This window comes from Cervus elaphus, chromosome 7 (assembly GCF_910594005.1).
Source record: "Cervus elaphus chromosome 7, mCerEla1.1, whole genome shotgun sequence".
Lineage (NCBI taxonomy): Eukaryota > Metazoa > Chordata > Mammalia > Artiodactyla > Cervidae > Cervus > Cervus elaphus.
Window position 1 is genome coordinate 9,002,291 of NC_057821.1, and position 19,391 is coordinate 9,021,681.

General features: G+C 40.1%; 1 protein-coding gene across 1 annotated transcript; it reads left to right on the forward strand.

Annotated features, from left to right (window-relative positions):
* The first annotated feature begins 28 nt into the window (after positions 1 to 28).
* On the forward strand, positions 29 to 19,173 carry LOC122697705 (dnaJ homolog subfamily A member 1-like). Its single transcript, XM_043908699.1, has 2 exons — positions 29 to 46; positions 17,815 to 19,173. The coding sequence occupies exons 1-2, from the start codon at positions 29 to 31 to the stop codon at positions 19,009 to 19,011; spliced, it is 1,215 nt and encodes a 404-aa protein (XP_043764634.1). The 3' UTR covers positions 19,012 to 19,173.
* Positions 19,174 to 19,391: the final 218 nt, after the last annotated feature.

Sequence of the window (19,391 nt, forward strand, 5' to 3'; positions counted from 1 at the left end):
TAGGTATGGAGCCTAAAGGGGCTAAACTATGACTGTGGCTGAGAAGGTGAGTTCTAGCTGGGATCTGTCAGTCTTTCTAAGGAACCATCCCCACTATAAGGACTGTGACCACACTGGATACAGGGTCAGGGATGGAGGCTGCCACCCTTGGATCTACTGCATGCCACCCACCTGTCATTCTTTTGGTGCACATTCTGTAAGTGATTGTATCTATTGGCCAGGATCCTTGGATTGCAAGTAATGGAAGCTGGCTCTGACTAACCCTTATCAAAGCAGGAATCTGAAGGATGTGGGGTGGCTCCTGGAACAGAAGGAAGGGCTAAAAGACCAGCTTTTAGAAGGATAAGACCTGGGTCAGCTCCAGGGGTTCAGGGAGCAGAAACGGGGGATTTCTTCAGGTCATATGTTTTGGGAAGACCCAGTCAGTCTTATGTCTTGTGTCACTCATCTTAAGATAAAATTTCCCAGGAGTGGACTCTGGGCCTCAGGTCCATCCTCTGGCCAGAGTACCGTGGCCATATATCTCATTGAGGCAACAAATCCTGGAATCCTCAAGGGTAAATTGAAGATCTGGGACAGAAGAGTGGGGAAGGGGGCCCACCCAAGAACAGAGGCCCACCCATACAGTCTCCACATGTTGCCCATCTCGGGATCTGTAAAGCCTCAGGTATACCTGGCACTTAATAGATGTCTAGACATACAGCAGAATTGCCTCCTCCCTCTCCTTATTCCCTACAGCTCTTTATTACTTCCTATGAAGCCCATTAAAACTCCCATGTTAGAAGTTTTTTTTTTTTTTAATCAAGTTATTAGAATTATAGGGAAATCAAGTTCCATGATGAAAGATTTTGGTTTAAACAAACTTAAATGTGCACTTCTCTGCCTGTGTCTTTTCCTTTTTATAGTGGAGGAAATGTCCCTTTTACTGTCCATGGCTAGGCCCCTTCCCAGAGCCTTTGCTCTTTTAATTATCCTCTTTGTCGTATGTCTTCACTCTCTGTCTCTGTAGTTTCTCATTAACAGTTAATATGTTCATGGGATTGTGAGAACTAATACATGTAAAATGCTTAAAACACTGCCTTGTACTCAGTAAACTCAATAAATGTCAGCTGTTATTACAGAGTGAGAGCATCAGTTCCCCACACTGGGGGATCGGTTCTCTCAGGGAGCATTCACATCCATAAAGGGAAAGTGTTTTCAACTAAAAGGGAAATGAGGCATACAGCACTCAGTAAGGATTAGATGTTATTGTTTTAATTACTGCCTTTCTCATAAATGCTAGCTTTTCAGGGCTCTTTTCCCCTGTCTTCTAACTTGATACACTCCTGGATTATTTTTATCCACTTTCTGAGTTAAAGCATTTAAGTACTGGTGACCCTTAGTTTTATATATCCAGTTTTCCTAACCCCCAAACTACTTAGGTTCTTCCCCCTTTCCTTCTTTCAACAATAAGTGTCTGCTGTGTACTGGGCACTGATGAAGAAAGCAGAAAGTATCATAAGGACTTGGGCCTGGATTTTTGCTTTAAGAGACAGATGTTTAAATCATTGTGTATGTACTTCATAGATAAAAGGGAGAGGAAATACAACAGGCAATAAGATGGAGAGTAACAGGAAAGGAAGGCATACTGTACATATTTATCTAGTATCCAAAGGAAAAGAAAGACCCAGACTGTTGCCCTAATGGTCTGGGAGTGAGTGATGAGAATGAAGACAGAACACGAAATCTGGTGCAAGGGGTCGGGGACCTGCGGCCTCTATTGGACTGAGGTGCAGAGTCCACTCTGAGTCCAGCTTTTATTCGTAACTGCAGACTACAAGACTTTCTCAGATCTTATCTTTCTCAAGACATATGCCATATCAGTCACATACTCCTAAGCATCATGGACTACACTGACACAGTCCGGATCTCCTTGTGTTTACCCCAGGCCATTCCCTTCTGGGCTGGTCTTGGGAACAGTTAGCAAGTGCATAGGCAGCGTTCATGCCTGATGCTGACTAGGCGTTCCAAGTCCATGCTTTCATGATCCCAGTCATAATCCCTTCTGGGTCTGACCCTGGGGTTTGTAACAAGGCTATAATTCTAAGAAGGACATGAGAAGTAATCATCAATATAGTTTCTTAATACATGCTGTTTTTCCAGGTATTATTTCTGTGAAATTTCTCAAGGCTGTGAAAGTACATTATTAGGAATTCCCACTACACCAGACATGCAAACAGGGCAAGGAAAGTGGTTCCAGTTAAGTGTTCAGCAGATGTAAAGGCCAAGGAAGAGATAGGAGGTGTATTTGATGAGAGTGGGAACCTGGAGAGGAATGAGAGGTTGTCTTAGTCCATTCTGGCATCTATAACAGTACCACCGATGGGGTGGCTTATAAACAAAAGAATTATTTCTCACACTTGGAGGCTGGAGTCTAAGATCAAGTGCCAGAAGATTTGGTGTCATGAGGACCTGCTTCCTGACTCATATATCTTATATCTTCACCCAGTGGAAAGAGAGAAAGAGCTCTCTGAAGTCTCTTTTTCATAAGGGCACATATCCCATTCATGAGGTCTTCACCTTCATGACCTAATCTCACCAGTGCCCAGCCTTCTAATAACACCACTTTGGGGATTAGATTTTAACATGAATTTTTCGGGGGCATAAACAATCAGTTCATTGCAGATGTGATTAAAGAGGTGGACTGGACTATATGAAGCCTTGATTGTGATAAGGAATTTGGATTTGATCCTAAATGCATTGAGAAGACAACAAAGAATTTAAAGTAGGGGAATAATGATCTTTTCACATTTTAAAGAGATTCTTGGGCTTCCCTGGTGGCTCAGATGGTAAAGAATCTGGCTGCAATGCAAGAGACTCAGGTTCGATCCCTGGGTCAGGAAGATCACCTGGAGAAAGGAATGAGTACCCACTCCAGTATTCTTGCCTGGAGAATTCCATGGACAGAGAAGCCTTGTGGGCTGCAGTCCATGGGGTTGCAAAGAGTTGGACATGAGTGAGCGACTTAACACTTTCACTGGACTTCCCTGGTGGTCCAGTGGTAAAGAATCCATCTGCCAATGCAGTGGACATGGCTTCCATCCCTGGTCCAGGAAGATCCCACAGGCCTTGGTGTAGCTAAGCCTGTGTGCTGCAACTACTGAGCCTACACTTGAGAGCCCGTGCTCGACAGCAAGAGAAGCCATGGCGATGAGAAAACCGTGTACCTCAGAGAAAGCCAGAGTGCAACAACGAAGACTCAATGAAGCCAAAAATAAATTGTATACAGAGGGCAAGAGCAGGAGTAGGGAGACCAATTAGACTATTTCATTAGTGCAGACAAGAAGTGAGTAAAAGCAGATATGGAGAGAAGGAGATGGATTAAAATTATTATTTTTCAAGGTAGGACTGACACACAACATTTTAACAATAAAGAAATTCTGGGAAAGTAAAATACCAAGGATGATTTCTAGAGTTTTGGCTTGAGTTAGAGGCCATTTAATGAGTGGGAGACAGGAATAGAACTTGGGAGTGATCACAAGCAGCTGGATGTATTGACAAGTGTTCTTCTAGACCAGGGGGTGGCAAGCTTATTCTATAATGGATAGCATAGTAAATATCAGGCTTTACATGCCAAGAAGCAAAATCAAGGATATATAGGTACATAAAAAATTAAGGAAAACAAATCTCCACAATTTCCTTGTATTTATTAACAAAATTCAAAATAATAATTGAGTACAAATTTTTGTTGTACAAGTCAGCTGCCTAATTGGGGATCAAAAGTTACTGTTTCCTAGGACTTCCCCGGGGTGATCCAGTGGTTAAGACTGTGTTTCCAGTGCAGAGGACATGGATTTAACCCCTGGTTGGGGAACTAAGGTCCCATGTGCTGCATGGTGCAGCTAAAAAAATTACAAGCAGTGTTTCCTATCATCATAATCAACTGCAAATGTTCATCTGTTAGTGCTGATCTGTAATGAGATTTTTTATATTTGATCTTTGAAAATGTCTTCACACAGGTAATACTGCCAGAACTGGTATCAGTCTATAAAAGCATGTCATTTTAATTGAGCATATTCATCACTTGAAAGGCATTTATAGAGTTCTATCATTTATATTCTCTTGATACTTGCCTTTTATCATCTCATTACATTATCAATTCAGTTAAGTTTAGTCGCTCAAGTCGTGTCTGACTGCCGCCCCATGGACTGCAGCACAACAGTCTTCCCTGTCCATGACTAACTGCCGGAGCTTGCTCATACTCATGTCCATCGAGTCAGTGATACCATCCAACCATCTCTTCCTCTGTTGTCTCTTCTCCTGCCTTCAATCTTTCCCAGCATCAGGGTCTTTTCCAGTAAGTCAGTTCTTTGCATCAGGTGGCCAAAGTATTGGAGTTTCAGCTTCAGTATCAGTCCTTCCAATGAATATTCAGGACTGATTTCCTTTAGGATTGACTGGTTGGATCTTCTTGCAGTCCAAGAGACTTAAGAGTCTTCTCCAACAGCACAGTTCAAAAGCATCAATTCTTCGGCGCTCAGCCTTCTTCATGGTCCAACTCTCACATCCATACATGACTACTGGAAAAACCACCACTTTGACTATATGGACCTTTGTCGGCAAAGTAATGTCTGTTTTTTAATATGCTGTCTAGGTTTGTCATAGCTTTTCTTCCAAGGAGCAAGTGTCTTTTAATTTCATGGCTGCAGTCACTGTCTGGAGTGATTTTCAAGCTCAAGAAAATAAAGTCTGTCACTGTTTCCATTGTTTCCCTGTATATTAAGTGATGGAACTAGATGCCATGATCTTAGTTTTTTGAGTGTTGAGTTTTAAGCCAGCTTTTTTACTCTCCTCTTTCACTTTCAACAAGAGGCTCTTTAGTTCCTGTTTGCTTTCTGCCATAAGGGTGGTGTCATCTACATATCTGAGGTTATTGATATTTCTCCCAGCAATCTTGATTCAATCTTGATCCCAGCTTGTGCTTCATCCAGTCTGCCATTTCGTATGATGTACTCTGCATGTAAGTTAAATAAGCAAGGTTACAATATACAGCCTTGACATACTCCTTTCCCAATTCGGAACCGGTCTGTTGTTCCATGTCCAGTTCTAACTGTTGCTTCCTGACCTACATGCAGATTTCTCAGGAGGCAGGTAAGGTGGTCTGGTATTCCCATCTCTTTAATAATTTTTCACTGTTTTCCACATTGTCAATTAAGCACATCCAATTGAAGGATAGGTGGAAACTCTCCAACTGCACAGTTAAATGAAATATAGGAATTTCCTTTGCACTTGCACTGAGGTCTGAAAAATATTGCTGGAACCATAGTTTGGGTTCAGAATATGTGTCTGTTGCAAATTTGTGTGGGGATGGAGATCTTGCTTCTTGTTCTTGACTCTACCTGTAATTCAGACAACTTTAATGATTTTGCTGAGGTTTATTGATGCTTCCATATAAGCTCTTTTTGCCTTTTAAGAAATGGTACCACGTCTACAGCGTGTCCACTGACTGATGTGTGGATGAACAAAAAGTGGTATTTATATACAATGGAATGCTACTCGACCTTAAAAAAGGAAGAAAATTCTGACACATGCTCCAAGATAGGTGAACCTTGAAGACACTATGCTAAGTGAAATAAGCCAAGAACAAAAGGAAGAGTACTGTTATGATTCCACTTATATGAGGGACTTAGAGCAGTCAAGTTCATAGAGACAGAAAGTATAATGGTGGTTGCTAGAGGCTGGGGAGAGCAGGAAAGGGGAATTATTGTTACATGGGTACCTAGTTTCAGTTTGGATAGATGAGAAATGTTCTGCAGATTGATAGTGGTGATGGTTTCACAACAACATGAATTATTTAATGCCACTGTACACTTAAGAATGGCTTAAATTAAAAAAAAAAAAAAAAGAATGGCTTAAATTGTAAGTTTTGTTAGGTATATTAGCCACAAGAAAAAGTAAATGAACCCTTAGTGAGCTAATGGATCTCGACATTGAGCATCAGTGGTGGCTAATACCATAAAAAAAGAAACAACCGGACAATAAAAATATGTTGCTTTTTTAAAAAAATTTATCTACTTTAGTTGGAGGCTAATTACTTTACAATATTGTAGTGATTTTGCCATACAATGACATGAATCAGCCATGGGTTTACATGTGTTTCCCATCCTGAACCCACCTCCCTCCCCATCCCATCCCTCTGGGTCATCCCAGTGCACCAGCCCTGAGCACCCTGTCTCATGCATCGAACCTAGACTGGGGATCTGTTTCATATATGATAATATACATGTTTTAATGCTATTCTCTCAGATCATCCCACTCTCGCCTTCTCCCACAGAGTCCAAAATACTGTTCTATACATCTGTGTCTCTTTTGCTGTCTCACCTAGAGGGTTAGCATTACCATCTTTCTAAATTCCATATGTATATGTAATATGTTGCTTTTGGAGAACACTACCACCACCTATTAGTCTAACTGAAAGTATGGAACCTGAATGTGATCAAACCTCAAGATAAAACTGCCAATTCACAGATGATGCAGAAGGCAGGGGAACATGTTAAGCCATACTACAGTGATGCAGTCAGCAAAATTAAGACTGTATGAGACTCTGGGGATTAGACAACCAGTTTTCTTAAAAAATTGCAAGGGGAAAAAAGGGATGGAAGGAAACCTGCAGTTTAAAAGATTTTAAAAGTCTTAAGTAATCGTAATGTGTGGGCCTTGTTTGGATCATAGTTTTTTATTTTTAAGATTTAAAAAAAATATTATCATAATTATCTCATAAATGAGACAACTGACTAGACGTTTGAAGATACCATGAATTATTGTTAAAAATTTATTTGTGATAATGGTATTGTGAGTTAAGTTTAAAAAAAGAGAGAGCTCTTTCTTTGGTTATTTACAGATAAATGCATATATCCATAGATGTAGACTGAATAAAAATGCCAAATACACATATGCATTCTAGAGAATTGTACTAATTGTAATTTTTGTATATATAGTCACTTTTTTAAAAGATTGAGAAATAAATTTGGAAATAGTTAATGCACATTAAGAGCATCTAATCAATCACCAACTTGATGGACATGAGTTTGAACAAGCTCTGGGAGCTGGTGATGGGCAGGGAAGCCTGGCATGCTGCAGTCCATGGGGTCGCAGAGAGTTGGACACGACTGAGTGACTGAACTGAGTCAAGCACATTCTGGTTGGTGTTCTGGTCAACGTTAGTAAAACTTTCTACTTGACTCTTAAAATAATTCATTGCTCTCTGTATTGATTTAGAGTGATCTCCAGCATATATTGCTGAGTGTAAAAAGCGAAGTGCAGGACAATATATTAATACATAACATGCTATGTTTTGTGTGAGAGACAGTAAAGGTAGAAAGGAAATAAAGGTATAATATTTGCTTATATTTGCAAAAATAAGCACTCCTAGGATAAACAAGAAAACAATAAAAATGGGAAAAGAAGTTGAGGTAAGGACAGAAATGACCATATGTGCTTTAAGACTCCTGTAGGTGTACTTTGGGGTTTTTTTGCTTTTGTTTTGCTGTATGGGGTCTTAGTTGTGGCATTCAGGATCTATCTTTTGTTTTTTTAGTTTTGGCATGCAGGATCTAGCTCCCTGACCAGGGATCGAACCTGGGCCCCTTGCTTTGGGAACATGGAGTCTCCTGGACCGCAGTCTTAACCACTGGACCACCAGGGAAGTGCCTGTGTGTTTTTGAATTATGTAATTTAATTACCTAATCAAAAAATAAAAATTTTAAAATTCTTTCAATTTGAGAACAAATGAACTGAACCATATCAACTTGGCAATATAATCACAAAGAGAGTTAGTTCTGAAGACTTTCCATCCTTAAGTGGATGTACTCTCTTAAGGACAAAAAAATCCCTAACTAAAAGTTTAAACTTTTAAGCCCTTAAATGTGAAATTCTCTTAAGCTTTAAACTTGTTTCTGAAATTATTTTGTTTGAAGTATTATCAATACAGGAATTTTAAAAATAAAGTATTTTCCAATAAATAGGTCAAAAGACATGGTTATATTAAAAGTGGGAGCAATCAGTGTTTTTATTTGTTTATTTTTGGCTATGATGGGTCTTCATTGCTATGCGAGGCTTCGAGCATGGGCTATTCTTCCTTGCAGTGTGCAGGATTCTTAATTGCTGTAGCTTCTTATTGCAGAGCACAGGCTCTAAGCGCACGATAGTTATGGAAATTGGGCTTTGTTGTCCTGCAGCATGTGAAATTTTCAGGGATCAAACCCATGTCCCCTGCATTGGCAGGTGCATTCTTAATCACTGGACCACCAGGAAAGCCCCTGAGGAATCAATGCTTTTTGTATAAGGAAAAGATATACAATTATATAACCAAGGAAACCCACTGACAACATACTAATGTTTAAAGTGAAAAATCAGGATGAACTTATGAGTTTTCCAGTATATATTTTCTGGTCTTGTCCATTGAAATGGACTAGAAACAATGAGCAACCTAGTACCTACTAAAATAAAGCATGGCTTCTTGAAGAAATTGCTGATTCCACATCTAGAAGTAGGCATTTTTCAAAGTGTACCTGGGACACATTTTTGTGTTAGGAAGCAAGAAAACTTTAGAAGATAAAAGTTTGTCATGTCAAAAGAACCCAGGAGCCTACATGAAAAGGTACCCACTGAACAAAGTTATCACAATCTCAGTAACTAAAAGAATAATGATCAAATTGAACACACTGGTTGAATGAAATTCATTATTTTATGATGATACTCAAAATGCAAATAAATCAAGAACTCTCACTCATTGCCATTTGGGGTAACTTTTAAAACATTTGCTTTGAAAATTGGTAATTAAAGGGAAAATTGTTGTTATTGTTTAGTTGGTAAGTCATGTCTGACTGTTTGCAACCCCATCGACTGTAGTCCACCAGGCTCCTTTGTCCATGGGATTTCCCAGGCAGGAATATTGGAGTGGGTTGCCATTTCCTTCTCGAGATCTTCCCAACCCAGGGATCAAACCTGTATCTTTTGGTTGGCAGGTGGATTATTTACCTCTGAGACACGTAGGAAGTCCAAAGGGAGACTATTAAGCATTATTTTGCTCTTCCAGTAAAAGTTTATTTTAGGAAAACCATATAGTTCCAGTTAATGAAGAAAACCTTCACAGAATTCTTGTAAACAGTGTGAAGGAAACAATTAGAAAAACATAATTTAACAAATTCCAATGAAATTCAGGCAAGGATTATCAACTGGTATTAAAACCAGATGATTGATTGTTGTAAACATTCATATAGAGCCAGAGTAACACCACAGAGATAACTTTCCAATCTCAAGAGGGAAAGCATTAACTGTATATCAAATGATCAATCTTAGTATCACTAGTGGCTGACCTTGTGTCTCTAATGGACTGCAATATTCACAACAATGAGTAACAATATGATTTTATTCTTTTTAATATCTCGTATTCTAGTTCAGGCATTCCTCAGAGGATTTAATCCATTCCTAAAAACATGTTAGATAGTGAATTTTTAGGCAGGGGTGTCTGTATATCATTGTTATAAATAGAAAATATATATATACATATATATATATATATTCCCAGCACACCTAGAAGCCCCAACCAGTTTCTTTCAGTACTTGAAACACTCTAATACATGTATGTATATAACAGTCAACCAGGTTTTCTGCTTAAGATAAAGCCTTTAAAACACCAGCTGTCTAATTATTAATGACTTTGTACAGTAACCTTTAGGGTATAAATCATATTTTCCTTTTAACTGTAACAAATGTGTACAGTAATGTAAATGAACAGTGAAATAATAAGTTAAAGACACATGACCATGCTGCAAGGCAGGTGAGATCTTAGTTCCCTAATCAGGGATTGAATCCATGCACCCTGCCTTGGAAGTGTAGAGTCTTAACCACTGGACTTCCAGGGAAGTTCTGAAAACTGGATACCTTGATAATTATGGATAACAAAAAAAAACAAAACCAGAAAATGAAAATTACTCTCTAGGTCTTTTTAGGTTGGCTCTGGGTTGAGAAAACTTCAGTGTTTAACCAGGCCATTTACAACTCTTTCTTAGTCTTTACTTTCAGCATCTGAGACAGACGCCTTGTAAGTGATACCTGCCCTCTTCAAGATTTGCCTGCAATTTCCTACATGACTTCTAGGCTAAAAATTTGGATCTTTTATTATGGCCCAGCTGGGGAAACACTGACTCTGCTTTGGAAGAAAAGAAATTTTTCACCAGAAGAGTTGCAGAACCTGGCTAATATGTACCAGTAGGAATTGGGAGACTATACCAAGGGAAGGGGATCTTGAGGGTGCTGAAACAAGAAGATTGGAATATAAGACTGGATAAGAAAGCATATGTTAATAAAAAGACACTCTCTGGTGACTTAGGATTTAATATCCTGGCAAAGAAGCCTGGAACTGATCCTAGCCCACCACTGAGAAAGCTCCTTGAAGCTCGGGAAGGCAACATCCCATAGTGAGAGAGGAGGAGATGCTAGAACTTCCTTGGAAAAGTTAAAATGTAGACATGCTAGAATAAATTTGCTTTACTATCAAAGAACATAGGACTTCCCTGGCAGTCTACTGGTTAAGATTTTGGGCTTCCAGTGCAGGGGGAGGGTTTGATCCCTGGTCAGGGAACTTTGATCCTGCATGCCATGGAGCATGGTCAAAAATAACTAAAACAAAAAAGCACTGCTTTATCAGCAATCAGAAATGGAAATTAAAGAACTTGTCAGTTGAATGTGTTCCCTGGAGGCCAGAGGCCACTCCCTTCAATAAAGCAATAAGAAATCTGCTGGAGATGAGCACTGGCATTGTTGAGATTATCGGTAGTAGCTGTTCTTTGAAAGCTAGGATTCATCCCAGAGGAGGCTGATGTGGAACTGGAATCCCCAGTGTCAATAGAGAGATACAATTTTGAAAGAGTGGAGGCCCTGACTTAATTGTCAGGGGCAAGGCAGACATAATTACCATAACAGGCAGCAAAGCCTGAATGGAAGCTAGAGGGAAGAGGCAAATAGAGGTCTGTGTCAGGGTATTCCCGCTGCAAGGTAGATAGCCAGGTAGGACATTACGCAACCTACATAGCCAAAACAGAAAGATCAAGAGTGAATGAGCCAAAAGCTGATTGCTACTGAAGAGAAGAATCATGATCCCTCACTCAACTGACAGCAGAGCCAGTTCTCAGACCCAGAGAAGACTGAATTATCTTGAGGAAAAACTCTATGACAACATACTAGAAGTTCCTCTAATCCTAATGGGACCTGTTGTAATTTATTAAAGGAACTGTACATAGGAAAAAGGAGGAACAGCAAGATCTTTTAAGAGATGTGGGTTTTAGAATCTGAACTGACAGCAGTATTAGGATACCAAAGCAACATCATGGCACCCCTAGTAAGTGGTATAGGGAAGCTGAGTAATAAATGGAGTCCTGGCCTAAGTATTTCTCACAGTAGGTCTCATGGGTCTATGGAAAAATCCTCTGATGATATCAGTAATTCCCAAAAGCATAGTTTGAAAGTATCTATTTAGACTCTGGTAGGACCCTCCTAGGAGTTCCCTGATCTATGGAGTAAGAGCCATAATGGTAGGAAAAGACAAGTAAAAGCTCCCAAAGCAGTGTCATCTACCCCTACCAAGCCAAGATCAATTAGAAATAGTTTTGCATCCTACGTGGAATGGCAGAGATTAATATTGTCCTCAAATACTTAAAGAATGTGGTGGTTATATGGTTATATTTCCTTTTATTTTTTTCACTACTATGGTTCATATTCATTGGAAGGACTGATGCTGAAGCTGAAACTCCAATACTTTGGCCACCTGATGCAAAGAAATGACTAATTGGAAGAGACCCTGATGCTGAGAAAGATTGAAGGCAGGAGGAGAAGGGGATGACAGGATGAGATGGTTGGATGGCATCACTAACTCGATGGACATGAGTTTGAGCAAGCTCTGGGAGTTGGTGATGGACAGGGAAGCCTGGCGTGCTGCAGTCCATGGGGTCACAAAGAGCTGGACACAACTGAGCAACTGAATTGTAACTTTAATGGCTCCTGTAAAAACCAGATTGATTATGGTGGATGGTGGTGGACTATTTGATAATCCAGCATAGCCTCTGGCTCTTGGTATATCGCCTTTATTTTTTAAGTATTTTTATTTATGACTGCTGGGTTTGGCTGTGCTGTTGCTGCGCGATCTTTTCTCTAGTTGCAGAAAGCAGGGGCTATTCTCTAGTTGTGGTGCATGGGCTTCTTACTGAAGTGATTTCTCTCATTGCAGAGCACAGGCTCTAGGGTGGAAGGGCTTCAGTAGCTGCAGCACGTGAGCTCAGTAGTTGTGGCCACCGGACGCTAGAGCACAGGCTTAACGGTTGCGGCGCACAGGCTTAGTTGTTCTGAGGCATGTGGGGCTCTTCCCAGATCAGGGATTGAACCTGTGTCTCCTGCACTGGCAGGCAGATTCTTTACCACTAAGCCACCAGGGAAGCCCCAGTATGTGGCTTTTGATCTGATAAGTGTGTTCTTTTCTATCTCTATCAGAAACAAAGATCAGAAACCATTCACATAGAATAGACATTGGTGTCCAGTCATGGTCCTTCCCGGGACTACTCCCTTGCACCCTCTCTTGCTCTCTCTGTCACAGTATAGGCTAACAGGACCTTGATCATCTGGATATTCTCCAGAATATTATACTGATCCTCTATATTGAAAACATCTTACACCAGGGAGTAAGAAGTACCCTGGATGCTGCTATAAGATACAAGTATACCAGAAGTGAAGAGATAAACTAAATACAGATTCAAGGGTATCTCCTATTGGTGCACAATTAGGAGTCCAAAAATTCTGGACATGATAAACGTTATTGCTGATGTGGAGAAAGCTTTAGTGGTCTCAAAAGATCAAACCAGCTATAGCATTCTCTTAAACCAAAGCCTAATCCTCAGCAAAGCCCTAACTCTCTTCAGTTCTGTGAAAGCTGAGAAAGGTGAGGAAGCTGAAATTTGAAGCCAGCAGAGGTTGGTTCATGAGGTTTCAGAAAAGAAGCCATCTGCATGACGTAAAAGTGCCAGGTGAGCCAGCGAGTGCTGATGCAGAAGCCAAAGGAAGATCTGCACAAGATCTAGCTAATTCACAGAATTGGCTGTGCTAAACAACACATTTTCAGTGCAGGCCAACAGCCTTACACCGGAAGAAGATGCCATCTAGGACTTTTATAGCTGGAGAGAAGTCAGTGCCTGGCTTCAAAGTTTCAAAGGACAGGGTGACTCTTGTTAGGAGCTGGTGCAACTGGTGACTTTAATTTGAAGCCAGTGCTCATTTGACCTTCTAAAAACCATAAGGCCCTTAAGTATTGTGCTAAATTTATTCTGCCTGTGCTCTATGAATGGAATAGCAAAGCCTGGGTGACAGCACTTTTGTTTACAACACAGTAAAGACAAATACTCTATGATCTCACTTAAATGTGGAATCTGAAAAATAAAACTAGGGACTATAATAAAGACACAAACTCACAGGTACAAAGACAAACTAGTGGTTACCAGTGACGAGAGGGAAGGGGGAAGAGTCAAGATAGGGATAGGGGATTAAGTGGTACAAAGTACTCTGTATAAAATAAATAAGCTAAAAGGATATATTATACAACACAAGGAATATAGCCAATGGACCATAAAGAAAGCTGAGCGCCGAAGAATTGATGCTTTTGAACTGTGGTGTTGGAGAAGATTCTTGAGAGTCCCTTGGACTGCAAGGAGATCAAACCAGTCAATCCTAAAGGAAATCAGTCCTGAATAGTCATTGGAAGGACTGATGCTGAGCTTCGATACTTTGGCCACCTGATGCAAAGAAATGGCTCCTTGGAAGAGACCCTGATGCTGGGAAAGATTGAAGGCAGGAGGAGAAGGGAACAACAGAGGATGAGATGGCTGATGGCATCACCGACTTGATGGACATGAGTTTGAGCAAGCTCCAGGACTTGATGATGGACAGGAAAGCCTGGTGTGCTGCAGTCCTTGGGAATGCAAAGAGTCGGACACGACTGAACTGAGGTTTGTCATAACTGTCCTTCCAAGGAGCAAGCGTCTTTCAGTTTTCATGGCTGCAGTCACTGTCTGCAGTGATTTTGGAGCCAAAGAGAATAAAATCTGTCACTGCTTCCACTTTTCCCCCTTCTATTTGCCATGACATGATGAGACTGACCAGATGCCATGATCTTAGTTTTTTGAATGTTGAGTTTCAAGCCACTTTTTTCACTCTCCTTTTTCACACTCATCAAGAGGCTCTTTAGTTCCTCTTCACTTTCTGCCATTAGAGTGGTATCATATGCATATCTGTGATTGTTGATATTTCTCTCTGCAATCTTGATTCCAGCTGTGATTCGTCCAGCCTGGCATTTCACGTGATGTACTCTACGTATAAGTTAAATAAGCAGGGTGATAATAATATACAGTCTATATGCCTTCTCCAATTTGGAACCAGTCAGATGTTCCATGTCTGGTTCTAATGATGGCTTCTTGACCCACATACAGGTTTCTCAGAAGACAGGTAAGGTGGTCTGGTATTCCCATCTCTTGAAGATTTTTCCAGTTTGTTGCAATCCTTATAGTCAATGGCTTTAGCATAGTCAATGAAGCAGAAATAAGTGTTTTTCTGGAACTCGCTTGCTTTCTCCATGATCCAGCAAATGTTGGCAATTTGATCTCTGGTTTCTCTGCCTCTTTGAAACTCAGTTTGCACACCTGGGAGTTCTCAGTTCATGTAACGCTGAAGCCTAGCTGGAAGGATGTTGAGTATAACCTTGGTGGCATGTGAAATGAGTGCAAGTGTACTGTAGTCTGAACATCCTTTGGCATTGTCCTTCTTTGGGATTCGAATGAAAATTGATGTTTTCTAGTCTTGTGGCCACTGCTGACATTTCCAAATTTGCTGACATATTGAGTGCAGCGCTTTAACAACATTAGGATTTTAAATAGTTCAGATGGAATTTCATCACCTCTGCTAGCTTTGTTCATAGTCATGCTTCCCTGGTGGCTCAGACGGTAAAGTGTCTGCCCGCAATGCCAGAGACCCGGGTTCGATCCCCGGGTCAGGAAGATCCCCTGGAGAAGGAAATGGCAACCCACTCCAGTACTCTTGCCTAGAAAATTCCATGGATGGAGGATCCAGGTGGCCTACAGTCCATGGGGTTGCAAAGAGTCAGACACGACTGAGCGACTTTTCACTTTCACTTTTCACATGCTTCCTAAGGCCCACTTGACTTCACACTCTAGGATGTCCAGCTCTAGTTGAGTGACCACTCCATCATGGTTATCCCAGTCATTAAGGCCTTTTTGGTACAGTTCTTCTGTGTATTCTGGCCACCTCTTCTTAATCTCTTCTGCTTCTCTTAGGTCCTTACCATTTCTGTCCTTTATCATGCCCATCCTTGCATGAAATGTTCCCGTGCTGTCTCTAATTTTCTTGAAGAGATCTCTAGTCTTTACCATTCTATTGTTTTTCTCTGTTTCTTTGCATTGTTCCTTTAGGAAGACCTTATCTCTCTGCTATTCTCTGGAACTTTGCCTTCAATTGGGTATATCTTTCTGTTTCTCCTTTGCCTTTTGTTTTTCTTCATTCTTAACTATTTGTAAAGCCTCCTCAGACAACCACTTTGCCTTACATTTCTTTTCATTTGGGACGGTTTAGGTCACTACCTCCTGTACACTGCTGGGAACCTCTCTCCATAGTTCTTCAGGCACTCTGTCTATCAGATCTAATCTCTTGAATCTATTCATCACCTCCACTGTATTTGAGGTATTTGAGGTCATATCTGAATGGCCTAATGGTTTTCCCTACTTTCTTCAATTTAAGCCTGAATTTTTCAATAAGGAGCTCATGATCTGAGCCATAGTCAGCTCCTGGTCTTGTTTTTGCTGGCTATACAGAGCTTCTCCATCTTTGGCTGCAAAGAATGTAATCAATCTGATTCTGGTATTAATCTGGTGATGTCCATGTGTAGAGTCATCTCTTGGGTGGTTGGAAAGGTGTTTGCTATGACCCTCGTGTTCTCATGACAAAACCCTGTTAGCAGGACTTCCCTGGTGGTCCAGCGGCTAAGACTCCAGGTTCCCAATTCAGGGGTCCTGGGTTTAATCCTTGGTCAGGAAACTAGATCCCACACAGCAACTAAGATCTAGTACAGCCAAATAAATTTTAAAAGAACAAAACTCTGTTAGCCTTTTCCCTGCTTCATTTTGTACTCCAAGGCCAAACTTGCCTGTTATTCTAGGTATGTCTTGACTTCCTACTTTTGCATTTCAGTCGCCTGTGATGAAAAGCATATCTTTAATGTATAGCATATAGCTCTATATTTAAAAATCCTTAAGTACAACAATCCTTGGAAAATGGAACATTATATTTATTGCAATTAGTTATATATCTGGATTTGTTACTATCTTATAATGATTATTTTATATTGTGATTTTCCTAAATTGCTACTTTCTGCTTTCCTGCTTGCATTTGAAATCATTGTATTTTCTCTTTTTCCTTTATTCTCTAATGGTTTGGAAGTTATACTTCCTATTTCTTCCGTTTTTTTAGTAAGTTCTTTTCTATTTTAATGTGCATACTTGACAGTCTAAAGGTTATTTATGTACCTTTTTCCATAACAGTAAAGGAGCCTCTGATTGCTACTACGCTGACCCTCTCCCTTCCATATGGTACATTAATATGTCCAGCATTCAGATATGGCTTATTTTTAGATCCTCCATATTGATGTTATTGTTGTTGCTTTATGCAGTCAATACCTGTTTTTATGTAAAGTCCTTATTTGTAAGCTCTTCTGTCTTGCATTTCAGTGTTCTGTTTCCTTCATCCTGAAATACATTCCTTAGGAATCTTGCACTGAGACTGCGTAAGTGATAAACACTGAGTTTTTCTCAGAGTGACTTTATTTCACCCTCCCTTAAAAAATTAATTTACCATGAAATCTAAGATACAAATGAACTTATTTACAAAACAGAATCACCAATATAGAAAACAAGCTTATGGTTACCAGAGGCAAAGAGCAAGGGGAAGGATGAAAGGAGTTTGGGATTGACAGACACACACAGTCATGTAACATAAGCAACAAGGTCCCACTGCACAGCACAGGAAATGATATTCAACCTTATAATAATCTATAATGGAGAAAAATACTAAAAAACATATATGTATAACTGAATCACTTTGCTGTTCACCTGAAATATTATAAATCAACTATACTTCAATAAAAAATTAACTTACTTTATATTTTAAAAATCTGTAATTTAGATGTCTTGATATTTCTAATTCTAAATGTTTGTATCTACATTTTAAAAACAACTTTTGCTTACGTAGCCAAATTAATGTTAACATGTCTAACAAAATAAACAGTGATTTCTTAGTATCACCTAATATCCATTCCATAGTCTGATTTTCTCAATTATCCCAATAATATCTGGTTTTCCAATCAGATCCAATTGAGAGCCACATAGAGCATTGGTTTCTTTATTGTATCTCTTAAGCCCCTTTTAATTTTGAACTGTCCCTTTTTTCATGACACTGATTAACTGAATTGACAAGGCTGGTTTTCCTATGAAATAGCCCGCTTTCTGGGTCTGATTGCTTCCATAAAGTGTTCTTTAGCATGTTTCTCTTTCCTCTAGACTTCCTTTAAACTGCAAGTTAGATCCAAGGGCTTGTTTAGATTTAACTCAAGGGAACTTTCCAGAACGCTCGGTGAAAGGCGGAGGAGCGGCGGCTTCCCGAGCTGCGCACAGCAACGCGCTCCTTCCCGCTCCCCCACACCGGCATCGGCCCGCTCACCGGCTGTAGAAAACGGTGAAAGAAACCACTTACTATGATGTTTTGGGGGTCAAACCCAATGCCACCCAAGAAGAATTGAAAAAGGCTTACAGGAAACTGGCCTTGAAGTACCACCCTGATAAGAACCCAAACGAAGGCGAGAAGTTTAAACAGATTTCTCAAGCTTACGAAGTGCTTTCTGATGCAAAGAAAAGGGAATTATATGACAAAGGAGGAGAACAGGCAATTAAAGAAGGTGGAGCAGGTGGTGGTTTTGGCTCCCCCATGGACATCTTTGATATGTTTTTCGGAGGAGGAGGCAGGATGCAGAGAGAGAGGAGAGGTAAAAACGTTGTGCATCAACTTAGAGTAACTTTAGAAGATTTATATAATGGTGCAACAAGAAAACTAGCTCTGCAAAAGAATGTGATTTGTGACAAATGTGAAGGCCGAGGTGGTAAGAAAGGAGCGGTAGAATGCTGTCCCAATTGCCGAGGTACTGGGATGCAAATGAGAATTCATCAGAGAGGACCTGGAATGGTTCAGCAAATTCAGTCTGTCTGCATGGAGTGCCAGGGCCATGGGGAGCGGATCAGCCCTAAAGATAGATGTAAAAGCTGCAATGGAAGGAAGATAGTTCGAGAAAAGAAAATTCTAGAAGTTCGTATTGACAAAGGCATGAAAGATGGCCAGAAGATAACATTCCATGGTGAAGGAGACCAAGAACCAGGACTGGAGCCAGGAGATATTATCATTGTTTTAGATCAGAAGGACCATGCTGTTTTTACTCGACGAGGAGAAGATCTTTTCATGTGTATGGACATACAGCTGGTTGAGGCGTTGTGTGGCTTCCAGAAGCCAATATCTACTCTTGACAACCGAACCATAGTCATCACTTCTCATCCAGGTCAGATCGTCAAGCATGGAGATATCAAGTGTGTGCTAAATGAAGGCATGCCAATTTATCGTAGGCCATATGAAAAGGGTCGCCTAATCATTGAATTTAAGGTAAACTTTCCTGAGAATGGCTTTCTCTCTCCTGATAAACTCTCTTTGCTGGAAAAACTTCTGCCTGAGAGGAAGGAAGTAGAAGAGACTGATGAAATGGACCAGGTAGAATTAGTGGACTTTGATCCAAATCAGGAAAGACGGCGCCATTACAATGGAGAAGCATATGAGGATGATGAACATCATCCCCGGGGTGGTGTTCAGTGTCAGACCTCTTAGTAGGCCCATGAATAACACTCACTGCTGGGGTTTTATTGCAGTAGTGATTGAGTGAAGGACTATAATCATAATATGCTCACTACTTGCTTTTGTTTTAATATTCAACTATAGTAGTGTTTAAAAGTTAAATGAAGAATAAACTCGAATATAAAAAAAAAAAAAGATTTAACTCAAACTGAATTGACTAGATCACATTACAGGTGATGCAATATTCCTATCAGAAGACAATAATATCTTACTTTTCCATCTGTTATATAAGTATTCCTGTATATAGTTATATACTAAGATTGTGTTCTTTGTTAATAATTTGCTTTAGGCTTTTTCTAGACAGATCTGTGTGATAGATTTCAGTCAGGATACATTACAATAAACAAGAGACT